The sequence below is a fragment of the Parasteatoda tepidariorum genome, chromosome 7 (genome assembly GCF_043381705.1).
Source record: "Parasteatoda tepidariorum isolate YZ-2023 chromosome 7, CAS_Ptep_4.0, whole genome shotgun sequence".
Lineage (NCBI taxonomy): Eukaryota > Metazoa > Arthropoda > Arachnida > Araneae > Theridiidae > Parasteatoda > Parasteatoda tepidariorum.
The window spans coordinates 55,402,895-55,426,388 of NC_092210.1; the positions used below are offsets into that span (position 1 = coordinate 55,402,895).

A 23,494-nucleotide genomic window follows, 5' to 3' on the forward strand; every position below is an offset into this window, starting at 1 on the left:
ACTCTTTCTCTTTTCCCTTTTTTAAAACAAAGAAACTACGTACACAAAAAAGTATCTATTACAGTTTTTAAAAAATTTCTAATCCATTGATTATTTAAACAACTACTCAACTTAAGTTATGACAGGGTAGACATATACTAAGCTAAACAATCCATATTTACTATTATAAAAGTCTAGTGTATCGTAAAAATGGCAGTTTAATTAAATTAAAATATCTAAGATATAACTATGCATACATTTCTTTAAATACATATAGATAAGCAAAATAACATACCATGCCATGGGATCAGGGAATGTTATTAGAAACCAATCATGAAAGATGGGAGGAAATTTTGGAAGGAATCTAGTTTTGAATATACTAAGCTTCTCTCTAGAGAAAGCATGAAAATTTAGAGTTAAACATATCATTAAAAAACTTTTTGTATGTTACTTTAGTAAAAAAACAAAAACTTACTCAAATGTTGCAGTTTTGGAAGGCATCATAGCTCTAATCTCTCGTCCTGATATAAACATTCCTCTCAGTCGATAAAGTTTTGACAGTATTAAGCGTAACCCATGCAAATTGGGCACCCATTCAATGAGGCCACATTCTTCATTTAAGGGTACAACTGCCTAGAATCAAAAAATAAACTATTATACATCACAATTATATTCATTGAGAAGAAATTTATAAACTTATAGTTTTCTCGATCTGACACAATATTTCTCCACCAGTTTCTTCCCATAAGTTATAAGTCTTTCTCAACACTACCTAGCCACCTCATGGATGGTCTTCCTCATCAACTCTTTTCTTCAATTTTAGAGAAAGTTATCATTTTGTTTGATTAGAGTTCACATAATGATAACTGTGTCAAATTTATAATAAGGAAGTGATTTCAAATTAGAATGTAATCTTTAAGTAACTCAACTAAACTGAATTAAAATTAATAACAAATATTAAACAATAATTGAAATGCTATTGATTATTAGTGATATGACAATACAATTAAAAATCAAAATGTTTTAAGGAGTAAAAACATATGTATGCATGAAACAAATTTTGAATCTGTTCTTAAAAGGAACTTTTACCTATGACTATAGCTGTAAAATAATAGAGCCTAAAAAATTTCTAACAAATTAATGACTATTCAATAGTAAAAGTTAAATTTAAAAAATTAAAAAAAAATGTTACCAAATGCATCCATAAATAAAACTGTCAAAATGCACAATTATTGCAATAAGCTTATAAATGCACTTTTTACGCCAGAAAAAACAGCACTAGTTTTAGTACTAGTTTAAACAGCACTAGTTAAAATTTTGGTTTTAACAGGTTTCTTATAAGAAAATGCAAACAAACACGCATATAGAAATTTTTTAAAGGGATATGTCTTATAAATAGCTTCTCAATATTTTTCTACATTTTTTATGAAAAATTTACTGAGAAGCCACTTAGCATGTATATTCAACAATTCAAATCTTCAATTTTCTAAGATCATTGCATTTAGGGAAAATAACTTTAAACATGAATACTGCAAGAATATAAAAAACTAAAATATTTACATAGTTAGAATTTAATTTATATAACTATGTAATAATCTATAATAAAATTTTTTGTCTATATTTACATAAGTTCGAATGTAAAGTTGTCGCTTTCTAGCTTCAGGATCACTTTTCAAATATCTATTAACTAAATTATTGAATTCCATCAATCGGCAATCTTTTCTCAGATCATCCTACAAAAATACATTTGAAAACAATACTTATTAAATATATGAAAAGCCAAATTCATTGATATAAAGAAAAGTTTAAATGGAATGAACTTTTCTTCTATAAAACATTAAGAATACAATTGTTCATAAATATTACAAATAATTTTTTTTAATTATGAATTTTAGGGAACCAATTGTTAAAAGTAACCTATTTTGTTTCCAAGCTAGGCAAAAAAGTTGTTATAAAAAGAAATTACTATAAAAGGAAATTAAAAACATAATAGTAAAAATAATATATAAATCACAAACAGTTTACAGGTGAATTTATAATGATAACTCTCAATAACATTATGGTAATAACAGAGAATTTTCTTTTTTATTGAGTATCCTCATATGTGATTTTCTCTTTAGTGATTTGTTACATACATTAGATTATCTTTAATTTCATTAGATTTTTATATTATAGTAAGAATTAAGAAAATAATAACTTTATGATTGCACATTTGATACAGGTTTTCAGGGAAAAACCTCCTTCTATTACAACTTTTCATAAATAACACAAGGGCAATTCCACGAAAGTGTCAACTTTTAAGTGAAATTTTTTTTTTATGAATTGCATATTTTAATTTTAAAAATATGTTCAAAAATAGCCAAAGTCTACATATTACTGTTTAATTTTTGATAATTTTAAGTTTTTTGAATCTGGCAGCATTCTAAAGTAATCACATGGCTGACAAGTGAATTCTTCACATTTGTGCTCAAATTGTTTTCTTGAAAAATACTTATAAAATAAAAGAAATGTATCTTTCTTTTGCAATATTTTGATAAAAATATGCATATAGTACAAAATTTAAACATTTAAAACATAGCCTTTAAGTCATTTTAAGTTTAATATATTAAATAAAAGTAACTTTTTTTTGTGTCATTCCGTCACATGTTTTAGTATATTTTTTTAAATAGCAACTGCGTTTTTGAATGAAAATGTGTATATTTTGGAATATAAAGCAGATGTGGCATAAGAATCAATGAGAAATTGTAAAATTCTATGCATTTGATTATTAACTTCCAATAATTAGCGTGACGGAATGACACATCTTCGGCGATGGAATGACAAAACGAGTCCTTGAGAAGCTTAGTCAAAAACTAGGGAATTATTTTTTTTTCAATTAACCTAATGGCTAAAACAGCTGTTGAAAGACAGATAAAATGTTGAAAAAGACCAAGATCCCCATGATATGATGAAGAAAAAAAACAGAGAAAGAAAGGCAGAGAAGAAAGCTTCCGCGACAAAAGTTGGACTTAAAAAACTCAGAAGTGCAAACGCTGTTGTGCAGAGATTGTGTAAACAAAGAAAAAATCAAATTCTACCAATCTCTTCACATACAAATAATTTAAATTCCCTATACAAATTCCTGCAGAGTCTTGGTAAAGCCATAAAAAAAATTGTACACTCACCATAAAAAAAATTGTACACTCACTTCCAAAATCACCAATAGAGGTAAAAAAATTAATTCAGTCTTTATGTGAGAAGTATTTAACATCGAACTCAAAAGAAACTAAGTGAGAAAAGTAATGTTGATGAGCTGTTTAATTTGGTTAAAAAAATTTTACTGTCAAGATGATGTTAGTTACAAGCCCCCAAGTATGAAGGATTCAGTCATAATACAAACTCTGACAGAGTAACGAAGAGTGCAGATGCAATATATACTTATGGCCTTAAAAGAGGCTTTTCATAAAGAAGCATATATTGATGTAAAGTGTGTCTTATCTCATTTTTGTTCTTATTCTCATTTTTGTTAAGTGTATTTCATTAATACCTCACAGCACATGCACCTATAAATACCATGTAATTGTGATGTTGTTCTAAAAGGCCAAACAAGATGTTGGCTGCTGTAAAACGGCACATAATATGTAAAAGAATTTTATGATTTCATAAAGTCGAAGCAACAAATCGTTGAAGTTTTGTTTTTGTCCAGCTATTCTATTTAAGAGAGGGCAAAAGAGAATGACTTCAGCTAGACACTTGCTACATTAGCATTGCCAGGAACAAGAGACCTGCACTAGATGCTCATGTAGTTGAGAAGCGAATCATCAAAATTGGAATGCTTTCTAATTTTAACCAAAACCAAGTGTATGATTTGAAAAGCCACTGTTTTGAAGAGGAAATGGAAAATATGATTGAGGAGTATGCGGTCGGCTCTTTAATCATTGTCCCATACTGCGAAAAAAAAGAAGGCACATTTATATGCAGCGCAAATTACTTTGATAAACAAAGACGATTTAGATGTTAAAGTATTTAAAGAACATGGGACAAAAATTGATTTATGCATAAATTTCCTGAGAACGAAGATAAGATGTGACATTGGCAAGTTAGATATAAAACCTCTTCTGAGACAACCTAATTTTCAAATTGTTGAAATTTTAACTGATTCTTACGTAAATATTAATTCTGTTTATCTGTTACATTCTGTTTATCATTTACATATTAATAAAACATTTTTTAAATGAAGACTTTCTTCCACTAAACTTTTTGTCATTCCGTCACGGTCATTCCGTCACAGCAAATAGATGTTAATAACTGCTAGCCAACCTGAGGTTAATTTTCCAAATTCACAATTTACATTGCTTACACATTATACTAAAAGTAAAAAATAGTTCAGGAAAATAATAGTTGCAAAATTCACAGAAACTACCAGTTCTAAGCGGCATGCCGAAAGCTTGGTTGCCAAAATGTCATTCCGTCACACAAGTAAAAAGTTCATAAAATTAAAAATAAAAAAAATACAAAATTCTTTTTTTTTAGTTTATGAATCACATTATACCAATAATAATGATATGCATGAGAAAAAATCATGTTTATTTGAAATTAGATGCATAGAAACTTCAATTAATTGTCATCATGCAAGTCAAAATGTCATTCCGTCACATATGGAATTGCCCACAATAAAGTTTTAAAAAAGATAATAATGACCTTAGGTTTACACATCATTGGATATAACTTTCCATCACTTCCAAGAACAATAACTTTCTTTGGTTTTTGAAGTGAAGAGAAGACTTCAACCTTGAAAAATTTAAAATAAGTAAAATTACAAATAAATAGTATCATAAAAAAATTAGGAATTGATAGAATTAATTATACAGCTTACTGCATCCGCAAAGCCTTTAATGTATACTGGAGTAAAAGGGAATGCATTGTATTTAGTGTTAGATACATAACCATTAGGCATTGTCACAATCATTTGTGTTTGAGTTGGAATCATAATTTGACTAAAGTTTCTGAAAAAAACAACAACAGAATATACATTTTATAATTCCTTTTATGAAGTTCTGATTTGTAAATAATAATTTAAAAAGAAACAAAAATAAAAAAACATATTATTATGTAAAATACATACTATAAATATATTAGGATGGTTCACATTAAACTAACTTTTAAAATTTACCCATAGCATTACTGCTCAACTAAGACTTCCATGAAAATTTCAGATTTCTAAAACCCACTTTTGGAGAGCTACAAATTTTTAAATTCCTAAAATCAAGTGAAATAAATTGTTTTATATCACTATTGGATTTAACTTAACCTTATTAAGTGTAACCTTAAGTTATCTCCCAACTTACAATAAATTGAATTCTCGGATTCATTCAAACCTTAAATGCCTCAATATTAACAAAAAGGAAAAACAATTTGGCTGCTTCAAGCTTTTGTGCGGATACTCTATCTCCAGATGGGTCCAAATCACAAGATCTGTACAAACAACAAGACAATTCTAGTTAGGTATGAATCTGAGAATTTTTTCAAGCTTGTTCCTTAATTTTTTTTTCTTTTCATTTTAGAAAAAATCCTGTATAGTGTTTACCATATTTTGAGAAATACTTCAGAAGAAATGTCTTGCATTATTAGTATCAGCAGTTTTGTTTTAACTCATTTAAAATGTTCAATTTTTGAAACTGAGGCCAAAAGTTTAAAAAAGTGACACCAGTTAAAAAAATGCTACATATGGTAACTGACCAGTATCTGAATTAGAAAATTTTGCCCTACAAATGCAGGTAATTTTTAACCAAACATAATAACGATAGCTAATAAAACATGAAAAATGAAAACATTATAAAAATTAAAGAAATATATGTATGATTCTCACGAAATATGACAATTCACTGACCCTTGCTCCAGGATCTAATACTATAATACTAAAAGAATTTTTTTTTTTTAAATTTATGAATTGCATTGCTGTTAGCATTTTAAAATGACTTTGTACTAGCATTGACTGTTTTGTATAGTTAAAAAATTTAATTGAACTTCAAAATGTCATTTTCCTGGCATGTCCCAAACAATGTTTCCTATAATAACTAGATTCAAAACTTCCCATAAATTTTTCAATATCTAATTTTTTTTATATCTCAACCGGTGTAAGCATTTCTAGAATATACGCAAAGGGTATTACTTACAAAAACTTCGTTTAAAAAAAAAATTCTGTCAATAATTTGTTTGTCCCAAGAAAATCTGTCATTTTCCTGGCTACTTTTATTTAGATTTAGTGGTTTATAAACAAAACAGATCGAGCCAGCAATCAATATCTTATGTTAATAGATTGATTAGATACCCTCCTGTATGAGCATGTCTTGTTGCATGAATAAAGAACCAATTTTCTGGTTCAAAAAATTTTTCATGATGAGTAGGTATTTGTGTGGTCATTTACCTGGCTTCTTGAAATCATTAATAACATAAACTACATAGATTTATCTGAGTTATTTTAAGAAATCCTGTTGTTTTCTGCAGAATGTAAACGTCTTAGTACAAAATATTAAATTAAATTAAAGTTATATGCTATAAAATGGCAAATTTTTCATTATCCTGGCTGTCATTTCCCTGGCTTATGAATTCTAGGACATTGAAGTGTTACCAAAAATTTCTTTTAACTGCTAATACTGTAAGGAGGAAAAGCAAATATTAACCTAATACCAAGTTCATGTATGATTGTAATATGGTTGGATGTAATCAAAGCTATTTATTTATTTAATGACTGATTATTATACAAAATTTTATTCTGTACATATCAGCAACAACAAAAAAAATTTGATTTTTTCTACAGTGGATAAAAAGAATTAATTTAAGCAATTTATGATCCATCTAACATAAAGGCTTAAGTTGAGTTACTTACTATTAACTTAAAATGACTTTTTTAAACTTCTAAGCTAATATGTCATTTTCCTGGCATTCAAGATTTGGTGAATTTTTATTTTATTTTTTTTCTCGAGTAAATGTCACTAAACTACACTGCTCTCTGTGAGATCTGTAATAAATGTAACTAAAGAAGTATACGAAAAAATGTTTAGATTATTTTGAAGACTTTAAATTTGAAGAAATTTTTTGGTCCGAATTGTCATGTTTAAAAAGAATCACCCATATACATGTTTGGAAATATATATGTCTAAAATATTTATTTCAGATTAAAAGATTTTTTTTCTTCGAATTTCCGACCCATAAAAGCATTTTTTTTTTAATTACTGAAAATTAACATGTGTTCTATCCGAAATTCGAAAATGCAAAATATTTTTGTTAGTAAGAAGTTTTTTGCTTCACCTATTGTTGGTGAAATATGTTATGTCACGTCCACAGGATTATCTTAAAAAAAATAATAATAATGCACTGTGATAACATATTTGATAACTATATTGTTTTAAGGCGCTTAAGATATATATCTGCATAAAATATATATTAAAACTAGGTAAAAAATATTCTGGAAAATAATTTTAATACCAATGAAATAATTTTAACACTAATGAAAGGCATTAATGTTTAATGGCATTAAATAATTGCGGAGTTTAAAGAGATGTGCAAGTAGAACTCAATTGAAAGCATGCACTTTTTCTCTTTGTCACATGGCATAGGACGCCGAACATATGGGCACAAAAATGAAAAACGTATGAGATGTGACACAGAAGAGAAGAAGTTAAGCATAAATATCAAGAAATCTGAAGAAAATAAAAAGGACTTACTTATCATCAAAAAGTTTCAAGAGACCAGTAAAGTTTTCACTTAAGCTTAAAACATTAGTATCACCAACATTTTTGTTGCTCAACTCTACCAACTTATCAGCCAATCTAATTGTGTCAGTTATGTACTTCCCTAATCTTGGGTTCAAGGTTATGGCTTCTTGAAATATTTGCTTACAGCGTTTACTTCTTACTAGATAAGTAGACTGAAACATAAATTAAAGGATAATATAAGCATTATAAAAATAAAGAGTTATATTTAAATCTAGGAACTTAATAAAATAATTTCCTGAAAGAAGAGTCCATACTACAAGATAGTAAAAGTTGGACCATTGTGTTAAAATAGTTCTTATTTATTCTATTGTTTTGAGCCCCATGGCAGAATCACAGCGACACCGCGACATTGTCACAGAACGTTACGGAATTCATACAGAAAGATTTCTCTTTTGAAAAAAAAAAAATTTCTTTTTTTTCTACAGAAATCGATATGTAATATTTGAACCATGTGTTTCAATAATTACATTTTGACGCACTCAATTTACGTCAATAGTATTGTACATTGATGTAATATTTAGACTGTATTTTTGGCAGTTCTTGATATTGATTTTCACATGGATTTTAAACATCCCGATATATTTCAAACACTGGAAAATTCGAGTCATGCATTTTAGTATTTACATTTTAAGGTTGAATAGAAATTTTGACAGTTATTGCTATTGAATTTGCCATAGTTTTTAAATCCAATATTTTTTATACAAAAACCTAATTATTACAACAACCTAATCTCAAAACGAACACACATTTGAGGAGACTGATTCACATAATTTTGTAGTGTATGATTTTTTGGCAATTACTACTTACGAATTTTATGATTTTTAATTATATTTTTTATTGTGATGATTGCTTACAGAATGCGAAGAATAAATAATTTGTGAGTCCCCCCCCCACCATCAAAATGCAAGAATATCACTCACAATATCGAAATAAAAAATTATTACATGTTCAATTAAGAAAAATTATGCAGTTTTTTTTTCTTATTTTTTTTGTAAACACAGCGCTTTTGTAATTTTAAATTTGTAACATGAATGTTTGTTATTATTAAAAGTATCTTGCAGAAAGATGTTAGGGCAAGAGACTTTTGTCGCAAATTGCTCGAAAAAATTCTGCTACCGGGGTTTTAAGTGAACTTTAATAAACCTAAATGTTACTATATGTCTGTCAAAAGTGATAAACATGAACAAAGTGACATTTTTTGAAAATTTAAAATGAACAGGTTAAATACTTTGAATATTTCATGCTTTAAAAAAGATTTATATATATTCTTTTAACGTCTATTATTTTTTTTCCATTTCCAATGGTAAGGCATTGAAAATATAAAACAGAATACAAAAACTATAATAAATATAGTAGTAAAATAAAATTAAAATAAGCAACGGAAGTCATTGCCATAAAAGCCATCTAGCATAGCAGTTTCAAAGTCACCATAAAGTGATTCCCATCGATGGAGGTGGTGTACATAATTATTGGATCTGCTGAATTACAAGAAAGGGCAGTCAGGATTTGAAAAGATTCCAATGTGATGGAGGTGCTTTATCAAACAGTCATGTGTAGTCAGAAGATGGGAAAATGAAATGCTCAATGAGTACATGGCCACAACAGTATTTATGGAAATGTGCAGGTCAACAGTATAGCAAAAAGACGTCCAAGACTATTTCAGAAGAGATCTTCGGCTTTATTACTCCATTCAACAATATACGAAACAATTAATGGATCGATGTTATAAATTACAAGTTCACAATTGAATAAAATTAAAGCTTTAGAGGGCTGGTAATCTCTTAGTAATTCACAAGAAGGCAAGCTGTAGACCAGTTCTCTTTTATCTTTTCTATGAAAATTTCGTACTACAGGCCCTTAAAAGAATTAACACATTATAAATTTAACTATTTAATCAAAATTGCTTCTATCAATAAATATGCATAAAATTGATGGTTCTGAAAGGTAAGAATTTTCTAAGCTCGTGAACCCCAATTACTATAACTATGTCAAACACACTTTAATAAAGGGCAAAAAACTTTTAAATGTGTACACTGTACAATTATACTGTATAAGATGACAATAAAATGTCCCTATTGCTCACATTATTTTGTTTTTAACATTTTAAACATTAAAATCTTACAATTCTTACAGTAACGCAACAGTTTGAAATTAAAAAACAAAAAGTCAGGTTAAGAGCAAATTTTCTACATGGATACTTTTTAAATATTCCAAGTATTTAAAGCTTATACAATTAAGTCATTTGTGGTATAAATAATTATACTGAATTCAAAAAGATGTCCGATTGACTACATTTGATAGAATTTTCACACTGGTTTTTATCTGTAAGTTGTCTAAAAATGAATGTAGTTCAAACATGACTATAAAAAAAGTCTTTAATTAATAAAATTAAAATACAGTTATCGTGAAAAGCCTCGTGGCAGAATGCCAGTGACATTGTCGCAGAACCTTACAAAGTTCTTGCAAAAAGATTTTTCTATTGGGAAACAAAAAAATTTGGTTCTCTTGTTTTCAAACATGAATTATTTTTCTGCAGAATGGTTTTCAAAAGATGCCTTTCTTGTATACCAGAAGGCTGCAAATTTTGGTTTTTAAAATTCTCTTGTCTCATTGCTCAGTTATTAGTATTGATATTCTCATGATTTTTGTTTTTAAATAACAATATTATGACGACACGTGAAGTTCCAACCGCGCATCTATGTAATTACTTTTTGACCTGCCCGATTTGTGTCAATAACATCTTTAATCATTTTTTTATAGCTGTGCTATGAGTTTTCAAATGTTTTTTAATAAAAAAATCCTGTTTTTTCATGGAATTTTTTTATGGAATGCAAAATTCAAATTGGACATTTGATTATTCACTTTTAATGTAATGATAATATCGTTTTATGGTCGTTACTGCTACTGATTTCAACGTTGTTATTAAAACTCCGTGAGATTTTATTTGCTATTATCACGATGTGAAATTTTAATCACACATTTAAATAATCACTTTTTGAGATGATCAGTTTACGGCAATAGTTTCGTAAATTCATTAGGTGTTTCGATTGTTTTTTCTGCAGTTATTGCTAGCGATTTTCAAGTAGATTTTTAAGATACCGATGTATTTCTTACAAGATGGTAAATTAAAATCACATATTAGAAAATCTACTTTTTGGTGAATGATTCTATAATTTTTTTTGATCGTTTTTTTACTAGACACTGCTATTGGTCCTTTTTAAAACAATAAGCGAATTTCAAATCAAGCATAAGTAATCCTTTTTAGAATAATCCGATTCTCGTGATTTCGTTGTAAATCCACGATTTTATCATCAATCTTTTTTTTATAGCTGTTACTGCCATAGATTTTACGATTTTCAATTTCCGTTTTTTAATTATGCGATGACTTGAAAAATGCGAATAAGAAGATAATTAGTGCTTTTTTCTCATTTAAGAGAAGAGAATATCGCCCATATTAGAATGAATTCCTTTATAATTATTACATTTACAATCAATTACTACATTATTACAAATAATTATTAAATTTACAACTTTATTCCATACTTAGAGGTTTTTCTTATAAACATAAAGTGCTTCTGTTATTACAAATTGGTAACATATATTTTATTAAAAATATCTCACAGAAAGATAAATGTACTAGAGAGATTTGTTGCAGAAAGCCCCAAAAAAAATTTTGCTGCAGTGATTAATTATGAATTTTAAACATTTAGGATTAATCATGATAAAATATAAATATGTTTATTTATATTATAATTTGATTGCATTGGATATGATCAAATTAAACAATTATTTTCTAAATCAATATCTAAGTTTAACTAATTTCATAAATAAACCACTTTTTGGCATTTTTCAAAAAGAATATTGAATTACTCAACATGTAGTACTTAGCAAAATAAAATAGAATACTGCAACACTACTGGAAAAGCAATTTTCAGAAGTGGGTCAATTTTTAGAAGAACACATTTTTCATATTTGTTAAAAATTTAAAAGCATTTAGTTACATGAAGTTCAACAAAATCAGAGCATTTCACAAAATAATTTATATAATAGAAATTTTTTAAGCATTTTTGGTCAATGAGATTTTAATCATCTAAAAATGTTAATGCAAGTTTTGGAGGCTGAGGATAGCAATAAAGAAACTATCGTATCATGACAGAACTATTAAGACAATATGTAATATTTTTTTTCACTACACTTACCGTACTTAAATAGCAATTTTAATTAAAAATTATGAAGTCATTTTTTCTAAATAAACTTTCATAATAAAAAAGAGAATTAAATAATAATTATAGACTTACTTTTGAAACTGCCATCATCATCCACATTGATTGTTGAGAATAAGTTGCCAAAAGTCTAGCAATCAATTTCTATTAAGAGAAACACATTGCTTTTAACTCAATATCAATAAAAAAAAATTTCTTTGCACAAAAATCTAATATTTTATAATAATTAAGTGTAAAATAATCCAGTAACTTGCTATGCATGAAATTTTTTCTTATATTTTCAAAATACATATAAAATATTATATATTATAGTTTGCTGATGTAATAATGAAGAAAAAATGTATTTATCCCCTCTCCCACCTCTATAAATGAACATTTTGTGTCTAATTTTACAACTTCTGCTATTATCCTTAAGTCTTTCTTAAATAATTAACATACTTAAGATGTTTCGTTTAAATACTTTAAGATTGCAATATGTGAAAAGTTGATAAATAGATCAAAATTATTAAAGGTAATTACTCTGTAGAAAATTTGAAACAATGTCAAAAGTTCTAAATCAGAATATTTTCTGGTTACTACATGCTAAATCATTGATTACACATGGACATGTATTGAGTTAATAAGTTTTACGAAATACCAGCTTTTTGCAGTAGAACAGAATAATTAATAAATTTTTTCCAATAAAGTGAAAATTACAAAAGAATATTACAGACAGCTGTTTTAACTCTAAAGCAGTGTTTCCCAACCTTTTTTGTGCGATGCCCCACTCAAGCCTTTCTAAAATTCTTATGCCCCCCTATGTGACATACACATGATTTTTAATATTAAAAAATTGAATTGTTCACATAAGAAACTTAAATGATAGGTTTCAGTGAGAAATCTCTAGGAAATTGTTGAGGAAACACATTAAGTAAAATTTCGACTTATAATGAAAAACTAAAATTCAAAATAATTTTCATAAAGATTTTTCTATAATAATTTAATATTTTAATTTAGAGAGATCCTTGCGCTTGCTGCACAGAGATTTTATGTTAGTTTTCAATTTGGTTGGCTTCAGCCTCAAGTCTCCCCACTGTCTTATATCCAGGCAATTTCCTTTTCTTTTTTTTACCAGTAAATCAATTACAGCACTAAATCCACATTCAGTTAAATATGAAGATGGAAACGGTAACAATAGTTTTCCTGCATATTTGGTTGAAATTGGGTATTTGATTTCTGTTTCCTCACAAAGCCATGCCATTTCTCTTTTATATAAAATAAAGTTTTAACTGACTTATCATTTTGCATTTCTGAGAGTTCTTCTTGATACTGCATATTTCATATACCAGACAAATGCACTAACATTGCAGAGATGCCAACTGCTCCGGACACGCCAAAATAATTAAAAAACAGTAAATAACTGCAAACGAAATTTCGCATATATTTGACTATTTTTGCTTGCTTTTTAAAAGGCATAGCATGAAATCACTACTAAAAAGTGGTGAATTATATAGAACTATGAATTATTTAGAAATAGTGGTGGATAAAAATCTACTAATTTGAATTTANTAATTTGATGCCATTACATAGCATTGAACCAACAACTATAACAACACCAGTACACAACCCCGCAAGGGGCACTTATCTGGCATTAAACCAAGTTAGTGAAAGTGTGATGCCGCTTATACAACAGCACTGTTAAGTACAACAGAATTAAAATTACGTACATTAATTGAACAACTTAAAGGTAGAGGACCAGTTATATCTTATGGGAATTAAACTCGAGAGACAAGTTATTTGCAAGACTGAATTATCATAAAGCATGATAGAATTAACATCATGCATATAATTTTGCAACTTACTTGCAATGGACCAGTTACATCAGGGTGAGAATGGCAAATTCGAGAGACAAGTTGCGGAAATGCGGTCATGAACAAATAATCAGGAATACTTTCAAAAAACTCTAGTATCTGAAATGTGAAGCAAAATTCAAAACTTAAAAGACATTCAATTTTTTAAAACATTTTAAGAAGTCATTTTTAAATGAAATACCAAATTTCTTATTTTTTCTAGGCAAGCTGACATAATTTTGAATGAAGTATGTTGCTTTTTAGATGTGCCTTCTTCTAACTGTGAAGTTCCTAGATCAAACCAAATGTCCAACAATCTGGGTAGTGAATGGTAAACATTTTTGCAGCCATATTTCAGGGAGGTGCCAAAATTATAAACAACTTTGATCATCAAATCTCTGAAAGAAAATAAAAATATGATAAAAAAACAAGAAAGAAAAATTTATTATAAAAAATGAATGCTACTTAACTTACGATTTCGATTCAAAAGCTTCAGCTGTGTTAAGCATTTTATCATAGTACTTGGCTAGGTGAAAATGACTAGCTTCCCAGTTAGGTTGTAAATTAACAACTTCTTTATACATAGCAATCAAACTATTGCTATCAACAATAGAACATTCTTCACTATAAGTGGCTAGCAATAATTTTGCCTGAAATAAAAAATGCATTTTTTATGTTAAGGATATTAAGTAGTCCAGTATTGCCAAATAGTAATGAAATGGGTAATAATTGGAGCTACTGCAACCATTCAAAGTTGATTTTTGAAACATAATTTGAGTTAAAAAATAAAATTGAATTGAAACTAATTATTATAACACATTAATCTAAATTTAATTAAAATTGTCTTTACCTGTAAGAATAAATAATTATTTTACTAAACTAACTAGCTATTAGGCAAAATTGCAAGCAAATTTCCAAATGACCATTGCTTATCCATTGATCACAGAGAAAATTTAGTTTGTGGTAATAAAAGGTACTTAGAGAATAGAGTAGAGCAACAAGCAATAAGAACACAAATACACTGAAGCTTTTTTACTTCTTGAATTGCAAGAACCTACAAAATGAAAAAAATAAGTTTAGTTGAGTATTTTATTCTTAATTTTTGCACTGATGATAATACCAGTTACAGCACCATAATGATTGACTGTATCTGCTATCTACTCGATTTGTTCTTTGGAGAACAGAGAATATTATAGTTGATTTATTTGCAAACAACAAAATGCTAATTCTTGTAAGCAAGGCATGAGTTCACTTTTTAAAATCAATAAAAAAGTTTTCTAGTGCTAAAAAATATTAATAGCAAAACCAGGGTTCATACTAAAAGTTTTTAAAGCGTTATCACTATACATTTTGATGCATAAAATGAAACATAACAATTACTGTGCGACATATTGCAAACAAACAACTACCGAATGGTTGATATCTAATACCCAGTATAAATGCTGAAATAACACTGTTTTATATTATTCTATATTAAAAATATCTGTATCTGCTTTCATTATGTCCAAATTATGCACTAAATGTGACTTAGCACTAATTGTGCACTTTAAGAAATTAATTTTTTTTAATTACTGATGCAGTTTTGGTTAGTACAACTTATATTTTAAGATGAATGAAATTACATTATTTTGGTACATTATGACACAGTTCAGAAAGCTTTGCATCACTTTTAAAATTCGCACTTTTATACCCTAAAAATTTTGATAGGAAAACTTCTTAAAAGGACTTGTTCAATCAAAGTAAACCTAATTTTTAATCACATCTAAATTGCATTCACAGGGGTCTGTCTAGGTTTTTCTGAGAGGTACCTATTTTGTGAAAATTTAGACATAATATGTGGAAAATTAAAAATGATATTAAAAAATCAACACAAAAACATAGTAAAAATATAGATTTATCGTTTCTTAAGGATACAAAAAATTTTTTTTAAGAAAAAGTACTTTGTGAAACTACCGTTTTTCCTAAAGTTGAATTTGTGAAACTACCGTTTTTCCTAAAATTGAATTTGTGAAGGTATCGCTAAACGGTAGTAAATTCAACGTGGACAGACCCCTGATTCACCACATTATTTTCCAAGTTTTCATTATAAAACCACAGCAATGCAAAACATGAATTACCATGCAGAGTTTATTCAAAACCTTAGAAAGGGCAAAATGCAAGAAATTGAATTGGGCATTATATTCTCAGGAAAAAGGGTTGTATTTTGGGTAAAAGAATGTGATTGCTTAGAAACCATAACAATCAAATCTCTTAACTTTCTTAATAAAAACATTGTCAGGACTCTGATTCCTCTCCCACGCATTTGATCGACCCCTGACCTGAGAGTCAGAGGGAGAGGGTCAAAGGAAGTGTCGTTACCCTAGAGTGGGGGTGGACTAAGGAGAAGTAAAGGACATTGTTTTGTGAGAAAAAGTATTTTTTTAAAATAAAGATTTAATGCGGAGACAGCAAACACTGGATGCAGTTAGGGAGTAGGGAGCAAAAGAGCTCCGGAGTTGTTATGTAATTTATGTACTGGTTGATATTTTATTGTAAATATGTGGATAATCCAGATCTTAAAATAAAATATTATATATATGGAAAAAATTCCTTGTCATCATTAAGAGTGATTTAATAATTGAGCGAACCGAGGTAAAAGCAATTCACAAGGTAGAGAGATGTCACAAACATTATTACTGCAATGAGTTTGCAAATCCAAAAAATCGGTTTTAAAATATGTGAACAAAATAGATACATTTTGGAACTTTTGCGAATTGTAATATCATATTAAAACCATGTCAAAAGTAATAGTAATTAACTGCTAAAAATTTATCTAAAAATTCATGCAAAGTTATAATTGGGGGATAGAAATTTGTTCTTCTTCTTAAATGTGGGATTCCCAATCACAACATTATATTCGTTACAACATTCACCTGAAATCCTTATAAATCCTTTATGAAAAATAACTGCCTAGAAAATGGGCGGAAAACAACATGCAGGGTGCGTAGCCAAATCTTTGAATCAAAAATAAGCACTTTTTAAAAACTTTTCAAGCACTATTATCACTAAGTTACAAAAGTTAAATTAAAAATAATGTAACTCTAGTGAAAAATATCAGAAAGTCTTTTTTTGAAATGATAATAATATTTGTTTTCTTGGAAAGGTGTGTCGTTTATGAAAGAGCAAAATCATTGATCTGTCTGGGTTTTTTTAAGAGGTACCTATCTTGTGAAAATTTAGACATAATTAGTGCAAATAAAAAATTATATTTAAAAAATCAACACAAAAATATGGTAAAGGAAGAAAATATTTTCAAAAATTGTCACTACAAATAAATATCATTTATGACTTATTTCTATATATTTTTCCCTATATACTCAAAAATAATTTTGGTATTGTAAAATTTTGGGCTAAAAATTTTATCTAAATTACAAAAAGCATAAATCTGTAAAAAATCATTGTCCACAGTAAAATTTCAACTTGAATTTAGTAAAANGGAACCTCCAGTGTTTAGGTCCCAAGCATGCTTGGTATTCATTTATCGACCCACTGAAGGGATGAAAGTCTAAGTCAGCCTTGTCCGGCCCGAGGATCTAACCCAAGACCTGTGGCACAGGAGTGCGAAGCACTACCACTCAGCCACCGAGCGTCAAACTAATTAGCTATTAGGCAAAATTGCAAGTAAATTTTTTAATGACCATTGCTCATCCATTGAACACAAAGAAGCTATTAGGCAAAATTGCAAGTAAATTTTTTAATGACCATTGCTCATCCATTGAACACAAAGAAAATTTAGTTTGCGGTAAAGTAAGGTAATTAGAGAATAAATAAAGTAGAGCAACAAGCAATAAGAACACAAATAAACTGAAGCCTTTTTGCTTCTTGAATTGCAAGAATCAACAAAATGAAAAAAATTTAGATGAGTATTTTGTTTTTAATTTTTGCACTGATGATAATACCAGTTACAGCACCATAACGATTGACTGTATTTGCTATCTAAACGATTTGTTCTCTGGAAAATAGAGAATATTATAGTTGTTTTATCTGCGTACAACAAAATGTTAGTTCTTGTAAGCAAGGCATGAGTTCACTTTTTAAAATCAATAAAAAAGTTTTCTAGTGCCAAAAAATATTAATAGCAAAACCAGGGTTCATACTAGCATTTTTAACGCGTTATCACTATACATTTTGATGCTGAAAATGAAACATAATAATTACTGTGGGACATATTGCAAACAAACAATCAATGAATGGTTGATATCTAATACTCAGTATGAATGCTGAAATAACACTGTCTTATATTATCCCATGCTAAAAATATCTGTATCTGTTTTCATTATGTCCAAATTATGCACTAAATGTGACTTTGCACTAATTGTGCACTTTAAGAAATAAATTTTTTTTTATTGATGCAGTTTTGGTTAGAACAACTTATATTTTAAGATGAATGAAATTACATTATTTTTGTATACTATGACACAGTTCAGAAAGCTTTGTACTACTTTCAAAATTTGCACTTTTATACTGTAAAAATTTTGATAGGAAAACTTCTTAAAAAGACTTGTTCAATCAAAGTAAACCTAATTTTTAATCACATCTAAATTGCATTCGTCACATTATTTTCCATGTTTTCATTATAAAACCATAGCACTGCAAAACATGAATTACCTTGCAGAGTTTATTCAAAACCTTAGAAAGGGCAAAGTGCAATAAATTGAATTAAGCACTATATTCTCAAGAAAAAGGGTTGTATTTTGGGTAAAAGAATGTGATTGCTTAGGAACCCATAACAATCAAATCTCTTAACTTTCTTAATAAAACAGTGTCAGGATTCTGATTCCTCTCCCACGTATTTGCTCGACCCCTGACCTGAGAGTCAGAGGGTGAGGGTCAAAGGAAGTAACATTCCCCTAGAGTGGGGGTGGACTAATGAGAAGTGAAGGACATTGTTTTGTGAGAAAAAGTATTTTTTTAAAATAAAGATTGAATGCAGAGACAGGAAAGACTGGATGCAGTTAGGGAGTAGGGAGCAATAGAGCTCCGGAGTTGTTATGTAGTTTATGTACTGGTTGATATTTTATCGTAAATATGAGGATAATCCAGATCTTAAAATAGTTCAGTTAATAATAAATAAAAATTTCGTCTTTGCTTTTAATTCACTATTTAAGGCCTATACTTGAAAACAAAAAATCAAACTTTGTTTTTGAAAAATAGATATCTAACATTTTATATTTTTTGTAAAAAGATTAGGAAAGTGCTTCAAGTCTCAGGTATCTAGAAATTTTGTTTGAGTAACAGAAATTTATCGACTCAATTTCTAATAAATAATATAATGAAATGAAATGAAATTTAGATATTTCAAAATTTAAAACAGAAATTCATACCTTTGCACACATAAACTTTTCTTCAGAAGTTAAACTTGACGATATTGACTTTTGAACTGAAGGAAAACGTTCATTTATTCCTTTTTGCAAACAATATATGGCTTGCTCTTTCTCTTTCTAAAATATTAAAAATTATATTAACAGGAAAAGCAGATAAAAAAACTTCGAAAATAATATAAAAGCATAAATGCAACACAAACATAAAAGAATGCTGCTATTGTTATTAATAGGGTTGGCATTTTGAAAACCTAATAAATTCTTATAAATGCTCTTAATGGCAAATATATCCTTAAAATAACAAAAAATAACCTAAAAATGTCCTCAAAATTAAAAAAAAACTTCTTTGCAATTAAATATTTTATTCAGAATTCCAAAGTAGTTTTTGCACAGTGTGGATTCACCAACAAATGAGTCTTTATAAAAAAAATTACACAATTTAGAGTTATTCAGCTTACGAGAGGAATATTTGCAAGAGGTAATGCATTAACCCTTTAACTTAAACGCCCAAAATAACTCTGGTCCAGATAACTCAGTCGGAGATAATTGCTAAGTTAAAGTATTAAATAGTGTAAATCCGGTGAAATGTGAAAGTTGTAAAAATGAGCTTGTGTTTCTAAATGCTTCAAAAAATTTCCTGAAATTAAAATTTTTCTGGAGTTCTCAAATAAATATAATGAAATAAGAAAATATCCTAAAATTCCCCCAAAAAAGCCCTCAGATGAATAAAAAATTTCTCAAAATCTAAAAAAAAATTACCCCTAATGGAGAACAATAGTCCAAAAATGAAAATGAAATCAAAATCTGGGGCTTAATTATTACTATATTGATTTATATGTAAGTATATGATTTATATGTAAGTATATGATTTATATGCATATGTATATGATTTATATGTAAGTTTGGTTTATAATTATATGATTTATAAATACCTATCTGTTTATTAGTTTACAGGTGAAAAATTGCTTAATATCACTAAAGATTCAGTAAAGCTCATAATAAAACAGTTGTTTATTTTCATTTAATCATTCTGGTAAAATAATTTTGAAAATATCTCATTGAACTTAGCAACAATATTCAGGTATGTAATCAAGTGAAAAATATGAAATTCATAGCCAGTTTATGAAGTTGTTAAGACTGCATAGTTCTTTACAGAAATTAAATTATATTGATATTTTAAATGTACCAAAATCAGTTTATACAAATTCATTTTATCAGATAATCTCTCAGGAAATAAACTTAGAATCTCAAATACTAAATTTTTTAATTAAGAATCATCATAATACAGAAATATAGAACAAATGAAAAGACATACTAGTGGTTTGCAATTGAATGATTTTTAGGAATTATAAAACTTAGTGTGAAACCAAAAATGAAAGGGATAAGACTAATAAATTTGAAACATACAATTACAACTAAAAATTAATAAAATTAGCCACAAATTTTATTATTTAAATTTGCTTGACTCCTTCAACTTTTTAAGGTTTACTAAAGCAAAAAAAAAAAACCCAGCTAATATTGAGTTGGAAAAAAAAAATCTATGGTTATTACTCAATTTTTTAAAATCTTTTAAATATTTATTTATTTTTATTAAAAAATGTTTTTATAAGATTTTTGCAAATTTTTAAAGAAATGAAACTCAGTTATTACATGCTAATAGGTTGTGAAAAGGACTGGAATAAAGGTTGTTTAACAGTAAGTTCACTGTTACAAGGAAAAAGTTAATGAAGTGCAATGGTGAGAGTAAAAGTCTGACATTCACAAAGATTCTCACAGAATTACCTTATGCCTTAAGCCTGAAGGTGATCCACCAGTCTTAAAAAACGAGGTTAAGTTATAAAACAACACTATATTTGGAAACCAAATATCCAATTGAGATAGTTTTAGTTTTCTCTCTTAAGATTTCATTCAAGGAAAAAAAAGTTAAATTTTTAAAACTTTTATTTCTAAAGTAAACAGAAAAATTTTGTTCCCTATGAAAAACTTAAATTAATTTAACTTAAACATATTAAAAGAGTGATCTACAATGAAAAATATATATTTTATATTGTAATATAATCAATGAAAGTTATTTTAATGACTATTATCAGTCTATGCCTATTATAACGTAAGTCTTAAAAAAATCTACAGAATTAAAGAGTAAGTGAAATACATAAGTGAAATATACATTTGTATGAAATCTGACTATACATTAGATAATATATCAGAAACATTTTTGCTAACTTAACTATTCCAATTTTACTTTATCTACCCTTATCTATTACAAAAATATTTTCTTTAATAATAATAATAATATTTTGTTAGAAGTAAAAGAAATTTGAAGGAATTTCCTAGTTTACAAGTTTTAAAATATTTCTTAAAATTAATAAATAATGTCTCATAAAAATGAGATTTTAGCTAAATATTTGGTATTTTGGAAAAAAAATTAGTAAATGGGTTTTTCTGAATATTTGAACAGGTAAGCAAAAAGCAATGAGAGATATGTTAAAAAAAAAAAAATAATATGCCACCATAATGGAGAAGTGCTGTTATGTCATCATGAATAATACTTACAAAAAAAAATGTTTTAAAAACAGTCACATTATATTTTCAAGTTTCCTATACTTTTGTCATTTATTTAGAATTTTAACAGGCACACAGCAGTCTGAAGTCATTCAAAGTTATAATAAACTTTGTTTATTGAAAAATAATCACAACTTTGATAACAGAGAGAAATGTATGAAGATTTTTCAAGATTACCTTGCTCCAAAGCCATTTTGTTTTTTCCATAAAAACATCAGCATTGTTAGCTGTGCCAGCTTCTAATAAACAATTATAAGCTCGCTGCTGATGCCCATTTCTAAAGAAAAAAAAAAGGGAAGTTCCTAATTTTAATTTATTAGTCATTATTCAATTAGGCATTTATTAACACATTTTCGAACAAAAAAAATTTCATTCGGGAAAATTATCTAAATCAATTTTAAAAAAAGGGTTATTTGAACGAATTTTTCAATTTTTATGAATTTATAATTAGCCAAAATTAAGCAAATTTTTGGCAATGCTGAGCATTGAGGATTCTAAATTTCCTTCAAACTTTACACATGTTGTAAAATAAATCTTTACAAATTTTGTAGGAATTCAAATATGATGTAGTAAATAACTAAAGTTTCTATAAGTGTGATTTATAAAATTTGCAACAAAAAAATACTTTGAGCACACATAAAAAAAATTAGCAAGTAAGGACCAATTAATTCCATAATACAGTCAAATCCCGCTATAGTGAACACGGCTTATAGTGAACGAAATGTTTGGTCCTGTGATCTGCTGTAAGCGGATGTTATTTTTTGTGGATACAGTGAACCAAAAAAGTTAGGAAGTTGGATATAATGAACTTTTTTCTATCTTCAACTGATTTTTTTTGTAATAATTTTGAAATTTCTACTTCAAAAAAAATACATATATCGATTTTCAAAACCATCTATAGAGGGAAATGTAGCGATAAGCATTTTTTCTTGTTCGCTTCTTTTATCTCACTTTCCCATCCCTAAACAAAGCAGATGTTTCCAACCCAGGCAGACGATGCCCCGGTAAGGTGTCGGTCAGATCAATATGCATTTTATGTCAGAGGGAATGAGCAATTATTCATTATTGGTCAAAGGGTTGGACACTAATATGTGTTGATAAGGCCCTCATTTCAACTTCTTTTTGCTCTCAGTTCAGTTTAAAAAATCCTGCAAACAAGCGTCTCAAATTTAACTATGGCGAGCAGTAAACGTAAAACGTTCTCCATTGATGATAAAATGGGCATAATAAGAAAAGTTCAAAATGGATGCAATCAAGCTGATATTTGCAGGGAAAATAAACTATCCAAATCTGCAGTTTGTAACACATGGAAAAATAGGCAATTAATAATTTCCGCTCATGAAAAAAATTTAGATGGCAGAAAAAAGTTGAGAAAAGCAGATCACAAGGATGTTGAAGAAGCATTACCGAAGTGGTTTATCAATCGAAGTATCTGAACAAATGTCGATGAATTTGCTAAGCGATTTTATGAGACTACTTTTATGTGCTCAAATGGCAGGTTAGACAAGAAATTCAGGAAAAATTATCTGAGAGTCGGGAAGTTTTTCAATATCTGATGTTGAGGATTGCTCATCAGCTAAAGATTACAATTTTTTTTTGTACGCAAGAAAGACAAAGAGTAATGGAAAATAACACATTTTTTGCTACTACATAATATTTTTCAGTCATTTATTTGAACAATGTGTAATAAAAGGGAAGAGTTTGGGAACCATTAGTTAAATTGCCTGCGTAATGGATATAGTGAACTCCCGGTTATAGTGAGTCCCTTGAAATTTCGGTCCCTT

The 23,494-nt window shown here is 28.0% G+C and overlaps 1 protein-coding gene across 1 annotated transcript in view; it reads right to left on the reverse strand.

Annotated features, from left to right (window-relative positions):
* LOC107456358 (serine/threonine-protein kinase ATR) overlaps positions 1–23,494 on the reverse strand; it is a 101,573-nt gene that overhangs the window by 11,944 nt on the left and 66,135 nt on the right. Inside the window, exons 46-57 of the mRNA XM_043049703.2 lie at positions 21,888–21,987; positions 19,152–19,268; positions 14,263–14,438; positions 13,991–14,186; positions 13,801–13,908; positions 12,035–12,103; positions 7,686–7,888; positions 4,835–4,964; positions 4,660–4,749; positions 1,605–1,712; positions 455–612; positions 275–370 (exon numbers count right to left, since the gene is read on the reverse strand). Coding sequence (XP_042905637.2) covers positions 275–370; positions 455–612; positions 1,605–1,712; positions 4,660–4,749; positions 4,835–4,964; positions 7,686–7,888; positions 12,035–12,103; positions 13,801–13,908; positions 13,991–14,186; positions 14,263–14,438; positions 19,152–19,268; positions 21,888–21,987 — 1,551 coding nt within the window. The remainder of the gene's footprint in view (positions 1–274; positions 371–454; positions 613–1,604; positions 1,713–4,659; positions 4,750–4,834; positions 4,965–7,685; positions 7,889–12,034; positions 12,104–13,800; positions 13,909–13,990; positions 14,187–14,262; positions 14,439–19,151; positions 19,269–21,887; positions 21,988–23,494) is intronic.